The following is a 16,404-nucleotide window of genomic DNA, read 5'->3' as shown; positions in this document are numbered from 1 at the left end:
CTACACCTTCTCTTTGTATAGCCTGGAGTTCTCATAAGCTTCTAGGCAAAGGTTCTTTAATTCTTGTAGTTGCAGCTTTCTTTCAGCTCCGGCTTTCTCAAACCCCATGTTGCTTTCTCTTACCGCCCAAAAAGCTTTGTGCTCTACCTCCACTGGAAGGTGACAAGATTTGCGATAGACCAGGCGGAATGGACTCATTCCTATGGGTGTCTTGTATGCTGTCCGATAAGCCCAGAGTGCATCAACAAGTCTGGTGCTCCAGTCCCTTTGATGAGGCTTAACCATCTTCTGCAATATGCGCTTTAGCTCTTTATTAGACACCTCGGCTTGCCCATTAGTCAGGGGATGGTAAGTTGTTGCTATCTTGTGAATGATGCCATGTTTCTTCAGAAGGCCTGTTAATCTCCTGTTACAAAAGTGGGTGCCTTGATCAATCACGATTGCTCGTGGTGATCCAAAGCGACAGATAATATGATTTCTAACAAAAGAGACAACATTGTTAGCATCATCAGTACGGGCAGGAATTGCTTCCACCCATTTAGAAACATAATCCACAGCTAACAGTATGTATGAGAAACCATTAGAGTTTGGAAATGGACCCATAAAGTCAAAGCCCCAGTGGTGGACGAAATTGTGATCCATGCTCTTTGTACTTGTATGAAATTTAATAATTGGCTCTATTTGAATTCACAACTCCGTTCAACTAACCAGCAAGTGTACTGGGTCGTCCAAGTAATAAACCTTACGCGAGTAAGGGTCGATCCCACAGAGATTGTTGGTATGAAGCAAGCTATGGTCACCTTGTAAATCTCAGTTAGGCAGATTAAATTGATTTATGGATTTTTGAATAATTAATAATAAAATAGAAAATAAAAAGGGATAGAAATACTTATGTAAATCAATAGAGGGAGTTTCAGATAAGTGTATGAAGATGCTGTGCTCCTCTTGAATCTCTGCTTTCCTACTGCTTTCATCTAATCCTTCTTACTCCTTTCCATGGCAAGCTGTATGTAGGGCATCACCATCATCAATGGCTACTTTCAATCCTCTCGGGAAAATGGTCCTATGCGCTGTCACTGCACGGCTAATCGTCTGGAGGCATCACCCTTGGTTGATAGCTACATCCCATCCTCTCAGTGAAAATGGTCCAAATGCTCTGTCACAGCACGGCTAATCATCTGTCGGTTCTCAATCAGGTTGGAATAGAATCCATTGATTCTTTTGCGTTTGTCATCACGCCCAGCCTTCAGGAGTTTGAAGCTCGTCACAGTCATTCAATACCGAAATCCTACTCGGAATACCACAGACAAGGTTAGACTTTCCGGATTCCCAGGATCCTACTCGGAATACCACAGACAAGGTTAGACTTTCCGGATCCTCATGAATGCCGCCATCTATCTAGCTTATACCACGAAGATTCTGTTGGGGAATCTAAGAGATATGCGCCCGGCCTAAGGTAGAACGGAAGTGGTTGTCAATCACGCGCGTTCATCAGTGAGAATGATGATGAGTGTCACGGATCATCACATTCATCAAGGTTAAGTGCAACGTATATCTTGGAATAAGAATAAAAGAGAATTGAATAGAAAGTAATAGTGATTGTATTGAAACTTGAGGTACAGCAGAGCTCCACACCCTTAATCTATGGTGTGCAGAAACTCCACTGTTGAAAATACATAAGTGAAAGGTTCAGGCATGGCCGAGAGGCCAGCCTCCTCCAAAGTGATCAAAAGACCGAATGGTCAAGAGATATCTAATACATTAGTTAAATGTTCTATTTATAATAAACTAGCTCCTAGGGTTTACATGAGTAAGTAATTGATGCATAAATCCACTTCCGGGGCCCACTTAGTGTATGCTTGGGCTGAGCTTGATCAATCCACGAGCTGAGGCTTCTCTTGGAAAGCTTTGGATGTCTACTTTCCAACGCCGTTGAGAGCACACCATTTGGAGTTCTGTAGCTCCAGAAAATCCATTTCGAGTGCAGGGAGGTCAGATTCCAACAGCATCAGCAGTCCTTTTGTCAGCCTTTTTCAGAGTTTTGCTCAAGTCCCTCAATTTCAGCCAGAAATTACCTGAAATCACAGAAAAACACACAAACTCATAGTAAAGTCCAGAAATGTGAATTTAACATAAAAACTAATGAAAACATCCCTAAAAGTAGCTTGAACTTACTAAAAACTACCTAAAAACAATGCCAAAAAGCGTATAAATTATCCGCTCATCACAACACCAAACTTAAATTGTTGCTTGTCCCCAAGCAACCGAAAATCAAATAGAATAAAAAGAAGAGAATATACTATAAATTCCAGAATATCAATGAATATTAATTATAATTAGATGAGCGGGACTTGTTGCTTTTTGCTTCTGAACAGTTTTGGCATCTCACTTCTTCCTTTGAAGTTCTGAATGATTGGCTTCTTTAGGAACTTAGAATTTTGGATGGTGTTTATTGACTTTCCTAGTTAAGCATGTTGATTCTTGAACACAGCTACTTATGAGTCTTGGCTGTGGCCCTAAGCACTTTGTTTTCCAGTATTACCACCGGATACATAATTGCCACAGACACATAACTGGGTGAACCTTTTCAGATTGTGACTCAGCTTTGCTAGAGTCCCCAGCTAGTGGTGTCCAGAGCTCTTAAGCACACTCTTTTTGCTTTGGATCACAACTTTAACCACTCAGTCTCAAGCTTTTTACTTGGACCTTCATGACACAAGCACATGGTTAGGGACAGCTTGATTTAGCCGCTTAGGCCTGGATTTTATTTCCTTGGGCCCTCCTATCCATTGATGCTCAAAGCCTTGGATCCTTTTTACCCTTGCCTTTTGGTTTTAAGGGCTATTGGCTTTTTCTGCTTTCTTTTTCTTTTTCTTTCTATTTTTTCGCCACTTTTTTTCGCAAGTCTTTGCTTTTTCACTGCTTTTTCTTGCTTCAAGAATCAATTTCATGATTTTTCAGATCATCAATAACATTTCTCTTTGTTCATCATTCTTTCAAGAGCCAACAATTTTAACATCCATAAACAACAAGATCAAAAGACATATGCACTGTTCAAGCATTCATTCAGAAAACAAAAGTATTGTCACCACATCAATATAATTAAACTAAATTCAAGGATAAATTCGAAATTCATGTACTTCTTGTTCTTTTGAATTAAAACATTTTTCATTTAAGAGAGGTGAAGGATTAATGGATTTTATTCATAGCTTTAAGACATGGTTACATACTAATGATCATGAAGTAGAGACACAAAACATAGATAAACACAACATTAAAAACCGAAAACAGAAAGAAATAAAGAACAAGGAATGAATCCACCTTTAGTGGCGTCTTCTTCTTGAAGAACCAACAATGTCCTTAAGCTCTTCTATGTCCCTTCCTTGCCTTTGTTGCTCCTCCCTCATTGCTCTTTGGTCTTCTCTTATTTCTTGGAGAATGATGGAGTGCTCATGATGTTCCACCCTTAATTGTTCCACATTGTGGCTCAAATCTTCTAAGGAAGTGTTGAGTTGTTCCCAATAGTTGTTGGGAGGAAAGTGCATCCCTTGAGGCATCTCAGGGATTTCTTGATGATGAGCTTCCTCATGCATCTCTTGAGAACTGTGAAGGGTTTCTCTTGCTTGCTCCATCCTCTTCTTGGTGATGGGCTTATCCTCTTCAATGGAGATGTCTCCTTCTATGATAACTCCAGCTGAGTAACATAGATGGCAAATAAGATGAGGAAAAGCTAGCCGTGCCATGGGTGAAGGCTTGTCGGCTATTTTGTAGATTTCATTGGAGATGACCTCATGAACTTCTACTTCCTCTCCAATCATGATGCCATGAATCATGATGGCCCGATCCACAGTAACTTCAGATCGGTTGCTAGTGGGAATGATGGAGCGTTGAATGAACTCCAACCATCCTCTAGCTATAGGCTTGAGATCCAGTCTTCTTAGTTGGACTGGTTTGCCTTTGGAGTCTCTCTTCCATTGAGCTCCTTCCACACATATGTCCATTAGGACATGGGAAAGAGTAATCACAAAAACTAGGATTAGGAGGTAAGGTGGGAATATGGTAGGTGGGGATCCTGTGGGGTCCACAGATCCTGAGGTGATCCTATGGGGTCCACAGGTCCTGAGGTGTCAAGGAATTCCATCCCTGCACCAAATAGGCATGTAAATTGCCTTTGCACACCATTCTGGCGTTTTAACGCCATGTGGTGCACATTCTGGGCGTTCAACGCCCATGTAAAGCATGTTTCTGGCGTTGAACGCCAGTTTCATGCTTGTTACTGGCGTTCAGCGCCAGCTTTTCTTCTTTGGGCACATTCCTGGCGTTCAGCGCCAGAATGTTGCTTGTTTCTGGCGTTCAGCGCCAGAATGATGCTCTGTTCTGGCGTTGAACGCCGGCCAGATGCATCTTACTGGCGTTGAACGCCAGCCTGTGCTTCCTCCAGGGTGCAATTTTTTTCTTCTGCTGTTTTTGACTCTGTTTTTAATTTTTATGATTTTTTCGTGACTCCTCATGATCATGTACCTAATAAAACACAAAATAACAATAAAATAAAATAAAAATTAGATAAATAAAATTGGGTTGCCTCCCAACAAGCGCTTCTTTAATGTCAATAGCTTGACAGTGGATCTCATGGAGCCACAAGGTGATCAGGTCAATGTTGTGTAGTCCCAACACCAAACTTAGAGTTTGGATATGGGATCTTAACACCAAACTTAGAGTTTGGTTGTGGCCTCACAACACCAAACTTAGAGTTTGACTGTGTGGGCTCTTCTTGACTCTGAACTGAGAGAAGCTCTTCATGCTTACTCTCTTTTGTCACATAGGGATGACCATGTGCCTTAAACACAAGGTAGTCCCCATTCAATTGAAGGACTAATTCTCCTCTGTTGACATCTATCACAGCTCCTGCTGTGGCTAAGAAAGGTCTTCCAAGGATGATGCAATCATCCTCTTCCTTCCTAGTGTCTAAGATTATGAAATCAGCAGGGATGTAAAGGCCTTTAACCTTTACTAATACGTCCTCTACTATTCTATAAGCTTGTCTCAATGACTTGTCTGCCAATTGTAATGAGAACAAGGCAGGTTGTACCTCAATGATCCCCAGCTTCTCTATTACAGAGAGTGGCATAAGATTTATCCCTGACCCCAGATCACACAGAGCTTTTTCAAAGGTCATGGTGCCTATGGTACAAGGTATTAAGAATTTGCCAGGATCTTGTTTCTTTTGAGGTAGAATTTGCTGAATCCAGGTATCCAGTTCACTAATGAGCAAGGGAGGTTCACTTTCCCAAGTCTCATTACCAAACAACTTGGCATTCAGCTTCATGATAGCTCCTAAGTATTGAGCAACTTGCTCTCCAGTTACATCTTCATCCTCTTCAGAGGAAGAATAGTCTTCAGAGCTCATGAATGGCAGAAGGAGATTTAATGGAATCTCTATGGTCTCTATATGAGCCTCAGATTCCTTTGGATCCTTAATAAGAAACTCCTTCTTGCTTGAGGGACGTCCCAGGAGGTCTTCCTCACTGGGATTTTCGTCCTCTTCCTCCCTTGTGCATTCGGCCATGTTGATTATATCAATGGCCTTGCACTCTCCTTTTGGATTCTCTTCTGTATTACTTGGGAGAATACTGGGAGGAGTTTCAATGACTTTCTTACTCAGCTGGCCCACTTGTGCCTCCAAATTTCTAATGGAGGATCTTGTTTCACTCATGAAACTAAAAGTGGCCTTTGACAGATCAGAGACTAGATTGGCTAAATTAGAGGTGTTTTGTTTAGAATTCTCTGTCTGTTGCTGAGAAGATGATGGATATGGCTTGCTATTGCTCAGTCTATTGCGTCCACCATTGTTAAAGCCTTGTTGAGGCTTTTGTTGATCCTTCCATGAGAAATTTGGATGATTTCTCCATGATGAGTTATAGGTGTTTCCATAAGGTTCACCCATGTAATTAACCTCTGCCATGGCAGGGTTCTCAGGATCATAAGCTTCTTCAGAAGCTGCCTCTCTAGTACTGTTGGATGCATGTTGCCATCCATTCAGATTTTGAGAGATCATGTTGACCTGTTGAGTCAACACTTTGTTCTGAGCCAATATGGCATTCAGAGTATCAATTTCAAGAACTCCTTTCTTTTGAGGTATCCCATTATTCACAGAATTCCTCTCAGAAGTGTACATGAATTGGTTGTTTACAACCATATCAATGAGTTCTTGAGCCTCTTCAGGCGTTTTCTTTAGGTGAATAGATCCACCTGCAGAATGGTCCAATGACATTTTCGAAAATTCAGATAGACCATAATAGAATATATCTAATATGGTCCATTCTGAAAACATGTCAGATGGACATCTTTTGGTTAACTGCTTGTATCTTTCCCAAGCTTCATAGAGGGATTCACCATCTTTTTGTTTGAAGGTTTGAACATCCACTCTCAGCTTGCTCAGCTTTTGAGGAGGAAAGAATTTATCCAAGAAGGCTGTGACCAGCTTATCCCAGGAGTCCAGGCTATCCTTAGGTTGTGAATCCAACCATATTCTAGCTCTGTCTCTTACAGCAAAAGGGAAAAGCATGAGTCTGTAGACTTCAGGATCAACTCTATTCGTCTTTACAGTCTCACAGATCTGCAAGAACTCAGTTAAAAACTGATAAGGATCTTCAGATGGAAGTCCGTAAAACTTGCAGTTTTGTTGCATTAAGGCAACTAGCTGAGGTTTCAGCTCAAAGTTGTTGGCTCCAATGGCAGGAATGGAGATGCTTCTTCCATCAAACTTGGACGTTGGCTTTGTGAAGTCACCAAGCATTCTCCTTGCATTATTATTATTTTCGGCTGCCATCTCCTTCTCTTGTTCGAAAATTTCTGAAAGGTTGTTTCTGGATTGTTGTAACTTAGCTTCTCTTAATTTTCTCTTCAGGGTCCTTTCAGGTTCTGGATCAATTTCAACAAGAGTGCCTTTATCCTTGTTCCTGCTCATATGAAAGAGAAGAAAACAAGAAAAGAAAGAGGAATCCTCTATGTCACAGTATAGAGATTCCTTTATGTTAGTAGAAAAAGAAGGGAGTAGAAGAATGAAGAAGAATTCGGATTTTTAGATGAAGAGAGGTGAAGAGAAGTGTTAGTAAACAAATAAGTAAATATAATAAGAAAAGAGAAAGAGAATTTCGAAAATAATTTTGAAAAAGGGGTTAGTTTTTTCGAAAATTAGAGATAAGATGTAATTAAAATTAAAACATGAAACAATTAGTTAATTAAAAAGAATTTTTGAAAAGGGGTGAGATATTTTCGAAAATTAGAGAGGAAAGAATAGTTAGGTGGTTTTGAAAAAGATAAGAAACAAACAAAAAGTTAGTTAGTTGATTGAAAAAGATTTTAAAATAAAATTTTAAAAAGATGAGAAGATAAGAAGTTAGATAAGATATTTTTAAAATGACTTAACTAACAAGAAACTACAAGATAAGATTCTAGAATTTAAAGATTGAACCTTTCTTAACAAGAAAGTAACAAACTTCAAATTTTTGAACCAATTACATTAATTGTTAGCTAATTTTCGAAAATTAGATATAAAAGCTAAGAAAAAGATTTTTGAAAAATAATTTTTAAAATTTTCGAAAATAATAAAAAAATAAAATAAAAAAATGAAAAAGATATGATTTTTGAAAAAGATTTTGAAAATATAAGATTTTTAAAATTGAAATTTTGACTTGACTTGTAAGAAACAACTAATTTTAAAAATTTTTGACCAAGTGATGAGCGGATAATTTGTATGCTTTTTGGCATTGTTTTTAGTATGTTTTTAGTATCTTTTAGTTAGTTTTTAGTATATTTTTATTAGTTTTTAATTAAAAATCACTTTTCTGGACTTTACTATGAGTTTGTGTGTTTTTCTGTGATTTCAGGTATTTTCTGACTGAAATTGAGGGTCCTGAGCAAAAATCTGATCCAGAGACTGAAAAGGACTGCAGATGCTGTTGGATTCTGACCTCCCTGCACTCGAAGTGGATTTTCTAGAGCTACAGAAGCCCAATTGGCGCGCTCTCAATGGCGTTGGAAAGTAGACATCCTGGGCTTTCCAGCAATATATGATAGTCTATACTTTGCCCAAGATTTGATGGCCCAAACCGGCGTTCAAAGTCACCTCAAGAAATTCCAGCGTTAAACGCCGGAACTGGCACCTAAATGGGAGTTAAACGCCCAAACTGGCATAAAAGCTGGCGTTTAACTCCAAGAAGAGTCTCTACACGAAAATGCTTCAATGCTCAGCCCAAGCACACACCAAGTGGGCCCGGAAGTGGATTTTTATGTCATTTACTCACCTTTGTACACCTTAGGCTACTAGTTTTCTATATATAGAACCTTTTACTATTGTATTTTCATCTTCGGACATCTAGTTCTTAGATCATTGGAGGGCTGGCCTCACGGCCATTCCTAGACCTTGTTCTTATGTATTTTCAACGGTGGAGTTTCTACACACCATAGATTAAGGTGTGGAGCTCTGCTGTACCTCGAGTATTAATGCAATTACTATTGTTCTTCCATTCAATTCCGCTTGTTCTTTATCCAAGATATCACTTGTTCTTCAACATGATGAAGGTGATGATTGACGCCCATCACCATTCTCACCCATGAACAAGGTGACTGACAACCATTCTTGTTCTACAAGCATCTGAGGCTTAGTGAATATCTCTTGGATTCTTCGGAATCTTCGTGGTATAGGCAGGACCTGATGGCGGCATTCAAGAGAATCCGGAAGGTCTAAACCTTGTCTGTGGTATTCTGAGTAGGATTCAATGATTGAATGACTGTGACGTGCTTCAAACCTGTAACCTACTGGGCGTTAGTGACAGACGCAAAAGAGTTATTCTATTCCGGTAGGGGAGGGAACCAAACCGGTGATTGGCAGCACTGTGACAGAGTGTGTGCATTAGCTTTCACTGCGCGGATGGGAGGTAGCTGCTGACAACAGTGAAACCTTACACGAGCTTGCCATGGAAAGGAGTAAGAAGGATTGGATGAAGACAGTCGGAAAGCAGAGAGACGGAAGGGAAGGCATCTCCATACACTTGTCTGAAGCTCTTACACCAATGATATACATAAGTATCTCTATCTTTATCTTTTATGTTATTTTCGTTCATCACTATATCCATTTGAGTCTGCCTGACTGAGATTCACAAGGTGACCATAGCTTGCTTCATACCACCATCTCCGTGGGATCGACCCTTACTCGCGTAAGGTTTATTACTTGGACGACCCAGTGCACTTGCTGGTTAGTTGTGCGAAGTTGTAGTGATCACAATTTCGTGCACCAAGTTTTTGGCGCCGTTGCCGGGGATTGTTCTTGTGTATGGACAACTGACGGTTCATCTTGTTGCTTAGATTAGGCATTTATTTTTCTTCAGAGTTCTTAAGAATGAATTCTAGTGTTTCAAGGTGATGTTCTTATCATCACCAAAGCTGATTGATCATCATCAATTTAGCTCTTGAATGCAATGTCTTGCTGAAGCATAGCTAGCTATGTCTAATTCCTTTAGACTAAAGCTTTAGACTAACATTGCATGATTCCTGGAATTCTCACTAAGAATTTTGATACCTTTATTTTCCTTTTCACTTAATTTTCGAAAAAGCCAAAAAATTACAAAATCATAAAAACCAAAAATATTTCTTGTTTGAGTATAGAGTCTCATCTTAAGTTTAGTATCAATTGCATGTTTCTGTTCTTATTGCATTCATGCATGTGTCCTCATTGATCTTCAAGTTGTTCTTGATGATTTTCTTGTTTTGATCTTTGAATTCTATTGACTTGAGTGTTTTGTGTTTCTCATATGCATTCTCATGTAGTTAGTGTCAATAGTATACAAACTGCTAAGTTTGGTGTCTTGCATGCATTGTTATTTGATTCTTGTTGCATTTTAATTATTAAAAATCCAAAAATATTTTTAATTTGTGTCTTTTCAAGTCAATGATACAAAGAATTGAAGATTCAGAACATACTGCAGAGGAATTATACAGAAAAAGCTGAGCATTCAAAAATGCCCAGTGAAGAAGACAGACTGGCGTTTAAACGCCAGCCAGGGTACCTGGTTGGGCGTTTAACGCCCAAAAAGGTATAGGTTTGGGCGTTAAACGCCAGAATGTACACCATTCTGGGCGTTTAACGCCAGGATGGCAAAGGGGGAAGATTTTGTTTTTAAAATCAATTTTTTTCAAGTTTTCAAAGTTTTTCAAAATCAAATCTTTTTCAAATCATATCTTTTCAATCAAATGTTTTCAAAATCAATTTCTTTCCTTTTTCAAAGATACTTACTAACAATTAATGATTTGATTGAACATTTTTTGCCTTTTCTGTTAAGGAAGGTTTTATGTTTGAATCATATCTTTTCTTGTTAGGCAAGTCATTAATTTTCAAAATCATATCTTTTCAAATTGTTTTCAAATCAAATCTTTTTAAAATTGTTTTCAAACCATAACTTTTCAATCAAATCTTTTTAATCACATCTTTTTCAAAATAAGTTTTCAATCAAATCTTTTTGATTTCTAATTTCAAAATCTTTTTCAAAAATCACTTGATTTCTTTTCCACTCTTATTTTCGAAAATCAATTAAGTGTTTTTCAAAATGTTTTCAAAATCTTTTACTTAATTTTCGAAAATTACTTCCCTTCTTCTCACATCCTTCTACTTTTGGACTAACACTATCTCTTAATGCAAAATTCGAACTCCATCTTCTTTGATAAGTTCGAATTTTCTACTTCTGTCTTCTACTTTTCTTTTCCTCTGACACCTCAAGGAATCTCTATACTGTGACATAGAGGATTCCATATTTTCTTGTTTTCTTCTCTTTCATATGAGCAGGAACAAAGACAAAGGCATTCTTGTTGAAGCTGACCGAATTCTTCAAAGAAGAAGAACACATGGCAGCCGAAAACAACAACAATGCAAACAATGCAAGGAAGGTGCTGGGTGACTTTACTGCACCTACTCCCGACTTTTAGGGGAGAAGCATCTCTATCCCTGCCATTAGAGCAAACAACTTTGAGCTTAAGCCTCAATTAGTTTCTCTAATGCAACAGAATTGCAAGTTCCATGGACTTCCAATGGAAGATCCTCATCAGTTCTTAGCTGAATTCTTGCAAATCTGTGACACAGTCAAGACTAATGGGGTTGACCCTGAGGTCTATAGACTGATGCTATTCCCTTTTGCTGTAAGAGACAGAGCTAGAATATGGTTGGACTCTCAACCTAAAGAAAGCCTGGACTCTTGGGAAAAGCTAGTCAATGCCTTTTTGGCAAAGTTCTTTCCACCTCAAAAATTGAGTAAGCTTAGAGTGGAAGTCCAAACCTTCAGACAGAAGGATGGTGAATCCCTCTATGAAGCTTGGGAAAGATACAAACAATTAATCAGAAGGTGTCCATCTGATATGCTTTCTGACTGGAGCATCATAGGTATTTTCTATGATGGTCTCTCTGAACTATCTAAGATGTCCTTGGATAGCTCTGCTGGAGGATCTCTTCATCTGAAGAAGACGCCTACAGAAGCTCAAGAGCTCATTGAAATGGTTGCAAATAACCAATTCATGTACACTTCTGAAAGGAATCCTGTGAACAATGGGACTAGTCAGAAGAAAGGAGTTCTTGAGATTGACACTCTGAACGCCATTTTGGCTCAGAACAAGATATTGACTCAACAAGTCAATTTGATTTCTCAAAGTCTGTCTGGAATGCAAAATGCACCAAGCAGTACTAAGGATGCTTCATCTAAGGAAGAAGCTTATGATCCTGAGAACCCTTCAATGGAAGAGGTGAATTACCTAGGAGAACCCTATGGAAACACCTATAATTCTTCATGGAGAAATCACCCAAATTTCTCATGGAAGAATCAAGAGAGACCTCAACAAGGTTTCAATAACAATAATGGTGGAAGAAACAGGTTTAGCAATGGCAAGCCTTTTCCATCATCTTCTCAGTAACAGACAGAGAATTCTAAGCAGAATACTTCTGACTTAGCAACAATGGTCTCTGATCTAATAAAGATCACTCAAAGTTTCATGACTGAAACAAGGTCCTCCATTAGGAATTTGGAAGGACAAGTGGGTCAGCTGAGTAAGAAAGTTACTGAACTCCCTCCTAGTACTCTCCCAAGTAATACAGAAGAAAATCCAAAAGGAGAGTGCAAAGCCATAGACATGGCCGAATATGGAGAGGAAAGAGAGGAGGAGGACGCCACTGAGGAAGACCTCAGTGGGCGTATACCAAACTCCTCTGAGTTCCTCAATGAGGAACAATGGAAATCTGAGGCTCAAAATGAGACCATAGAGATTCCATTGGACTTACTTCTGCCATTCATGAGCTCTGATGAGTATTCTTCCTCTGAAGAGGATGAGTATGTCACTGAAGAGCAAGTTGCTAAATACCTTGGAGCAATCATGAAGCTAAATGACAAGTTATTTGGAAATGAGACTTGGGAAGATGAACCCCCCTTGCTCACCAAAGAACTGGATGACTTGTCTAGGCAGAATTACCTCAAAAGAGACAAGATCCTGGGAAGTGCATGGATGAATCCATCATCCTTGGCAGACCCTTCCTGGCCACAGCAAAGGCTGTGATTGATGTTGATAGAGGAGAGTTGATCATTCAAGTGAATGAAGAATCCTTGGTGTTTAAGGCTCAAGGATATCCCTCTATCATCATGGAGAGGAAGCATGAAGAGCTTCTCTCAAAACAGAGCCAAGCAGAGCCCCCACAGTCAAACTCTAAGTTTGGTGTTGGGAGGCCACAACCAAACTCTAAGTTTGGTGTTGAACCCCCACATTCAAACTCTAAGTTTGGTGTTGGGAGGTTCCAACACGGTTCTGAGTATTTCTGAGGCTCCATGAGAGTCCTCTGTCAAGCTAATGACATTAAAGAAGCGCTTGTTGGGAGGCAACCCAATGTTTTATAGTTAACTATTTTCTTTTGTTATTTTATCTTTTTTGTAGGTTGATGATCATAAGAAGTCACAAAATCCATTGAAAAAGCAAAAACAGAATGAAAAACAGGAAGAAAAACAGCACACCCTGGAGGAAGAACTCACTGGCGTTTAAACGCCAGTGAAGGTAGCAGTTGGGCGTTTAACGCCCAGTCTGGCACCATTCTGGGCGTTTAACGCCAGAAAGGGCACCAGACTGGCGTTAAACGCCAGGAAAGGGCTAGAACCTGGCGTTAAACGCCAGAAATGGGCACCAGCCCGGCGTTTAACGCCAGAATTGGCTCAAAACGTGTTTTTGAGCCCCATTTGGTGCAAGGATGACTTTTCCTTGACACCTAAGGATCTGTGGACCCCACAGGATCCCCAAACAACCCCACCACTCTCTCTTTTCTTCTTCACCCATTCACCAATCACCTCAACATCTCTTTCTCTTCACCACTCACATCCATCCTTCATAAAACACCACTTCTTCTCCTTATGGCCGAACCACAAGGCCATCTCCCTCTCCTCCATTTCTTCTTCTTCTACTCTCTTCTTTCTTCTTTTGCTCGAGGACGAGCAAACCTTTTAAGTTTGGTGTGGTAAAAGCATTGCTTTTTGCTTTTCCATAACCATTTATGGCATCCAAAGCCGGTTCAACTGAGAAGGCATGACCTCAAGCCCATCACTAAGAAGAAGATGGAGCAAACAAGAGACCCCTCTCATCATGAGATCCCTGAGATACCTCAAGGGATGCACTTTCCTCCACAAGACTATTGGGAGCAACTGAACACCTCCCTAGGAGAATTAAGTTCCAACATGGGACAACTAAGGGTGAAGCACATGCCATCCTCCTCCATGAAATTAGAGAAGATCAAAGAATCATGAGAGAGGAGCAACAAAGACAAGGAAGAGACATTGAGGAGCTCAAGCACTCCATAGGATCTTCAAGAGAAAGAAAGAGCCGCCATCATTAAGGTGGACCCGTTCTTTAATCTCCTTGTTCTTTATTTTTCTGTTTTTCGAATTTCTATGCTTATGTTTATCTATGTTTGTGTCTTATGATCATTAGTGTCTTAGTGTCTATGCCTTAAAGCTATCAATATGAATCCATCACCTTTCTTAAATGAAAACTGTTTTTATCACAAAAGAACAAGAAGTACAGGATTTCAAATTCATCTTTAAAACTAGCTTAATTAGTTTGATGTGGTGACAAATACTTTTTGTTTTCTGAATGTATGCTTGAACAGTGCATATGTCTTTTGAATTTGTTGTTCATGAATGTTAAAATTGTTGGCTCTTGAAAGAATGATGAAAAAGGAGACATGTTACTGAGGATCTGAAAAATCATAAAAATGATTCTTGAAGCAAGAAAAAGCAGTGAATACAAAAAAAAAAAAAGAGAGAAGCAGAAAAACGAAAAAAAAGGGGAGAAAGAAAAAGAAAAGAAAAAGAAAAAAATAAAGTTGTGATCCAAGGCAAAAAGAGTGTGCTTAAGAACCCTGGACACCTCTAATTGGGGACTTTAGCAAAGCTGAGTCACAATCTGAAAAGGTTCACCCAATTATGTGTCTGTGGCATGTATGTATCCGGTGGTAATACTGGAAGACAGAGTGCTTTGGGCCACAGCCAAGACTCAATAAGTAGCTGTGTTCAAGAATCATCATACTTAACTAGGAGAATCAATAACACTATCTGGATTCTAAGTTCCTAAAGAAGCCAATCATTCTGAACCTCAGAGGATAAAGTGAGATGCCAAAACTGTTTGGAGGCAAAAAGCTACTAGTCCCGCTCATCTAATTTGGAGCTATGTTTCATTGATAATTTGGAGTCTATAGTATATTCTCTTCTTTTTATCTTATTTGATTTTCAGTTGCTTGGGGACAAGCAACAATTTAAGTTTGGTGTTGTGATGAGCGGATAATTTGTATGCTTTTTGGCATTGTTTTTAGTATGTTTTTAGTATCTTTTAGTTAGTTTTTAGTATATTTTTATTAGTTTTTAATTAAAAATCACTTTTCTGGACTTTACTATGAGTTTGTGTGTTTTTCTGTGATTTCAGGTATTTTCTGACTGAAATTGAGGGTCCTGAGCAAAAATCTGATCCAGAGACTGAAAAGGACTGCAGATGCTGTTGGATTCTGACCTCCCTGCACTCGAAGTGGATTTTCTGGAGCTACAGAAGCCCAATTGGCGCGCTCTCAATGGCGTTGGAAAGTAGACATCCTGGGCTTTCCAGCAATATATGATAGTCTATACTTTGCCCAAGATTTGATGGCCCAAACCGGCGTTCAAAGTCACCTCAAGAAATTCCAGCGTTAAACGCCGGAACTGGCACCTAAATGGGAGTTAAACGCCCAAACTGGCATAAAAGCTGGCGTTTAACTCCAAGAAGAGTCTCTACACGAAAATGCTTCAATGCTCAGCCCAAGCACACACCAAGTGGGCCCGGAAGTGGATTTTTATGTCATTTACTCACCTTTGTACACCTTAGGCTACTAGTTTTCTATATATAGAACCTTTTACTATTGTATTTTCATCTTCGGACATCTAGTTCTTAGATCATTGGAGGGCTGGCCTCACGGCCATTCCTAGACCTTGTTCTTATGTATTTTCAACGGTGGAGTTTCTACACACCATAGATTAAGGTGTGGAGCTCTGCTGTACCTCGAGTATTAATGCAATTACTATTGTTCTTCCATTCAATTCCGCTTGTTCTTTATCCAAGATATCACTTGTTCTTCAACATGATGAAGGTGATGATTGACGCCCATCACCATTCTCACCCATGAACAAGGTGACTGACAACCATTCTTGTTCTACAAGCATCTGAGGCTTAGTGAATATCTCTTGGATTCTTCGGAATCTTCGTGGTATAGGCAGGACCTGATGGCGGCATTCAAGAGAATCCGGAAGGTCTAAACCTTGTCTGTGGTATTCTGAGTAGGATTCAATGATTGAATGACTGTGACGTGCTTCAAACCTGTAACCTACTGGGCGTTAGTGACAGACGCAAAAGAGTTATTCTATTCCGGTAGGGGAGGGAACCAAACCGGTGATTGGCAGCACTGTGACAGAGTGTGTGCATTAGCTTTCACTGCGCGGATGGGAGGTAGCTGCTGACAACAGTGAAACCTTACACGAGCTTGCCATGGAAAGGAGTAAGAAGGATTGGATGAAGACAGTCGGAAAGCAGAGAGACGGAAGGGAAGGCATCTCCATACACTTGTCTGAAGCTCTTACACCAATGATATACATAAGTATCTCTATCTTTATCTTTTATGTTATTTTCGTTCATCACTATATCCATTTGAGTCTGCCTGACTGAGATTCACAAGGTGACCATAGCTTGCTTCATACCACCAATCTCCGTGGGATCGACCCTTACTCGCGTAAGGTTTATTACTTGGACGACCCAGTGCACTTGCTGGTTAGTTGTGCGAAGTTGTAGTGATCACAATTTCGTGCACCA

General features: G+C 39.6%; 1 protein-coding gene and 2 non-coding genes across 3 annotated transcripts; 1 reads left to right on the top strand and 2 right to left on the bottom strand.

The window, feature by feature from the left end:
* Positions 1-642, bottom strand: LOC130974799 (uncharacterized). Its single transcript, XM_057899649.1, has 2 exons — positions 563-642; positions 1-478 (listed from the first exon to the last, which is right to left on the bottom strand). Exons 1-2 carry the CDS (start codon positions 640-642, stop codon positions 1-3), a joined length of 558 nt encoding a protein of 185 aa, XP_057755632.1.
* A 5,687-nt stretch (positions 643-6,329) lies between these two features.
* Positions 6,330-6,433, top strand: LOC130977467 (small nucleolar RNA R71). The gene has a single exon (XR_009085156.1). It is a non-coding gene; the product is annotated as a small nucleolar RNA R71 (small nucleolar RNA).
* Positions 6,434-11,304: 4,871 nt separating this feature from the next.
* LOC130978838 (small nucleolar RNA R71) lies at positions 11,305-11,412 on the bottom strand. Its single transcript, XR_009086449.1, has one exon. It is a non-coding gene; the product is annotated as a small nucleolar RNA R71 (small nucleolar RNA).
* Between the last annotated feature and the right edge of the window lie 4,992 nt (positions 11,413-16,404).

This window comes from Arachis stenosperma, chromosome 4 (genome assembly GCF_014773155.1).
Source record: "Arachis stenosperma cultivar V10309 chromosome 4, arast.V10309.gnm1.PFL2, whole genome shotgun sequence".
NCBI classification, from domain to species: domain Eukaryota; kingdom Viridiplantae; phylum Streptophyta; class Magnoliopsida; order Fabales; family Fabaceae; genus Arachis; species Arachis stenosperma.
This window is presented reverse-complemented; position numbering and strand designations above follow the sequence as displayed.

Coding starts and splice junctions, on each gene's coding strand:
- LOC130974799 (XM_057899649.1), bottom strand. CDS start 642: ATGGATCACAATTTCGTCCACCACTGGGGCTTTGACTTTATGGGTCCA. Junction 479..562: donor AATGGTTTCTCATACATACT/GTTAGCTGTGGA, acceptor CTCTTTTGTTAG/AAATCATATTATCTGTCGCT.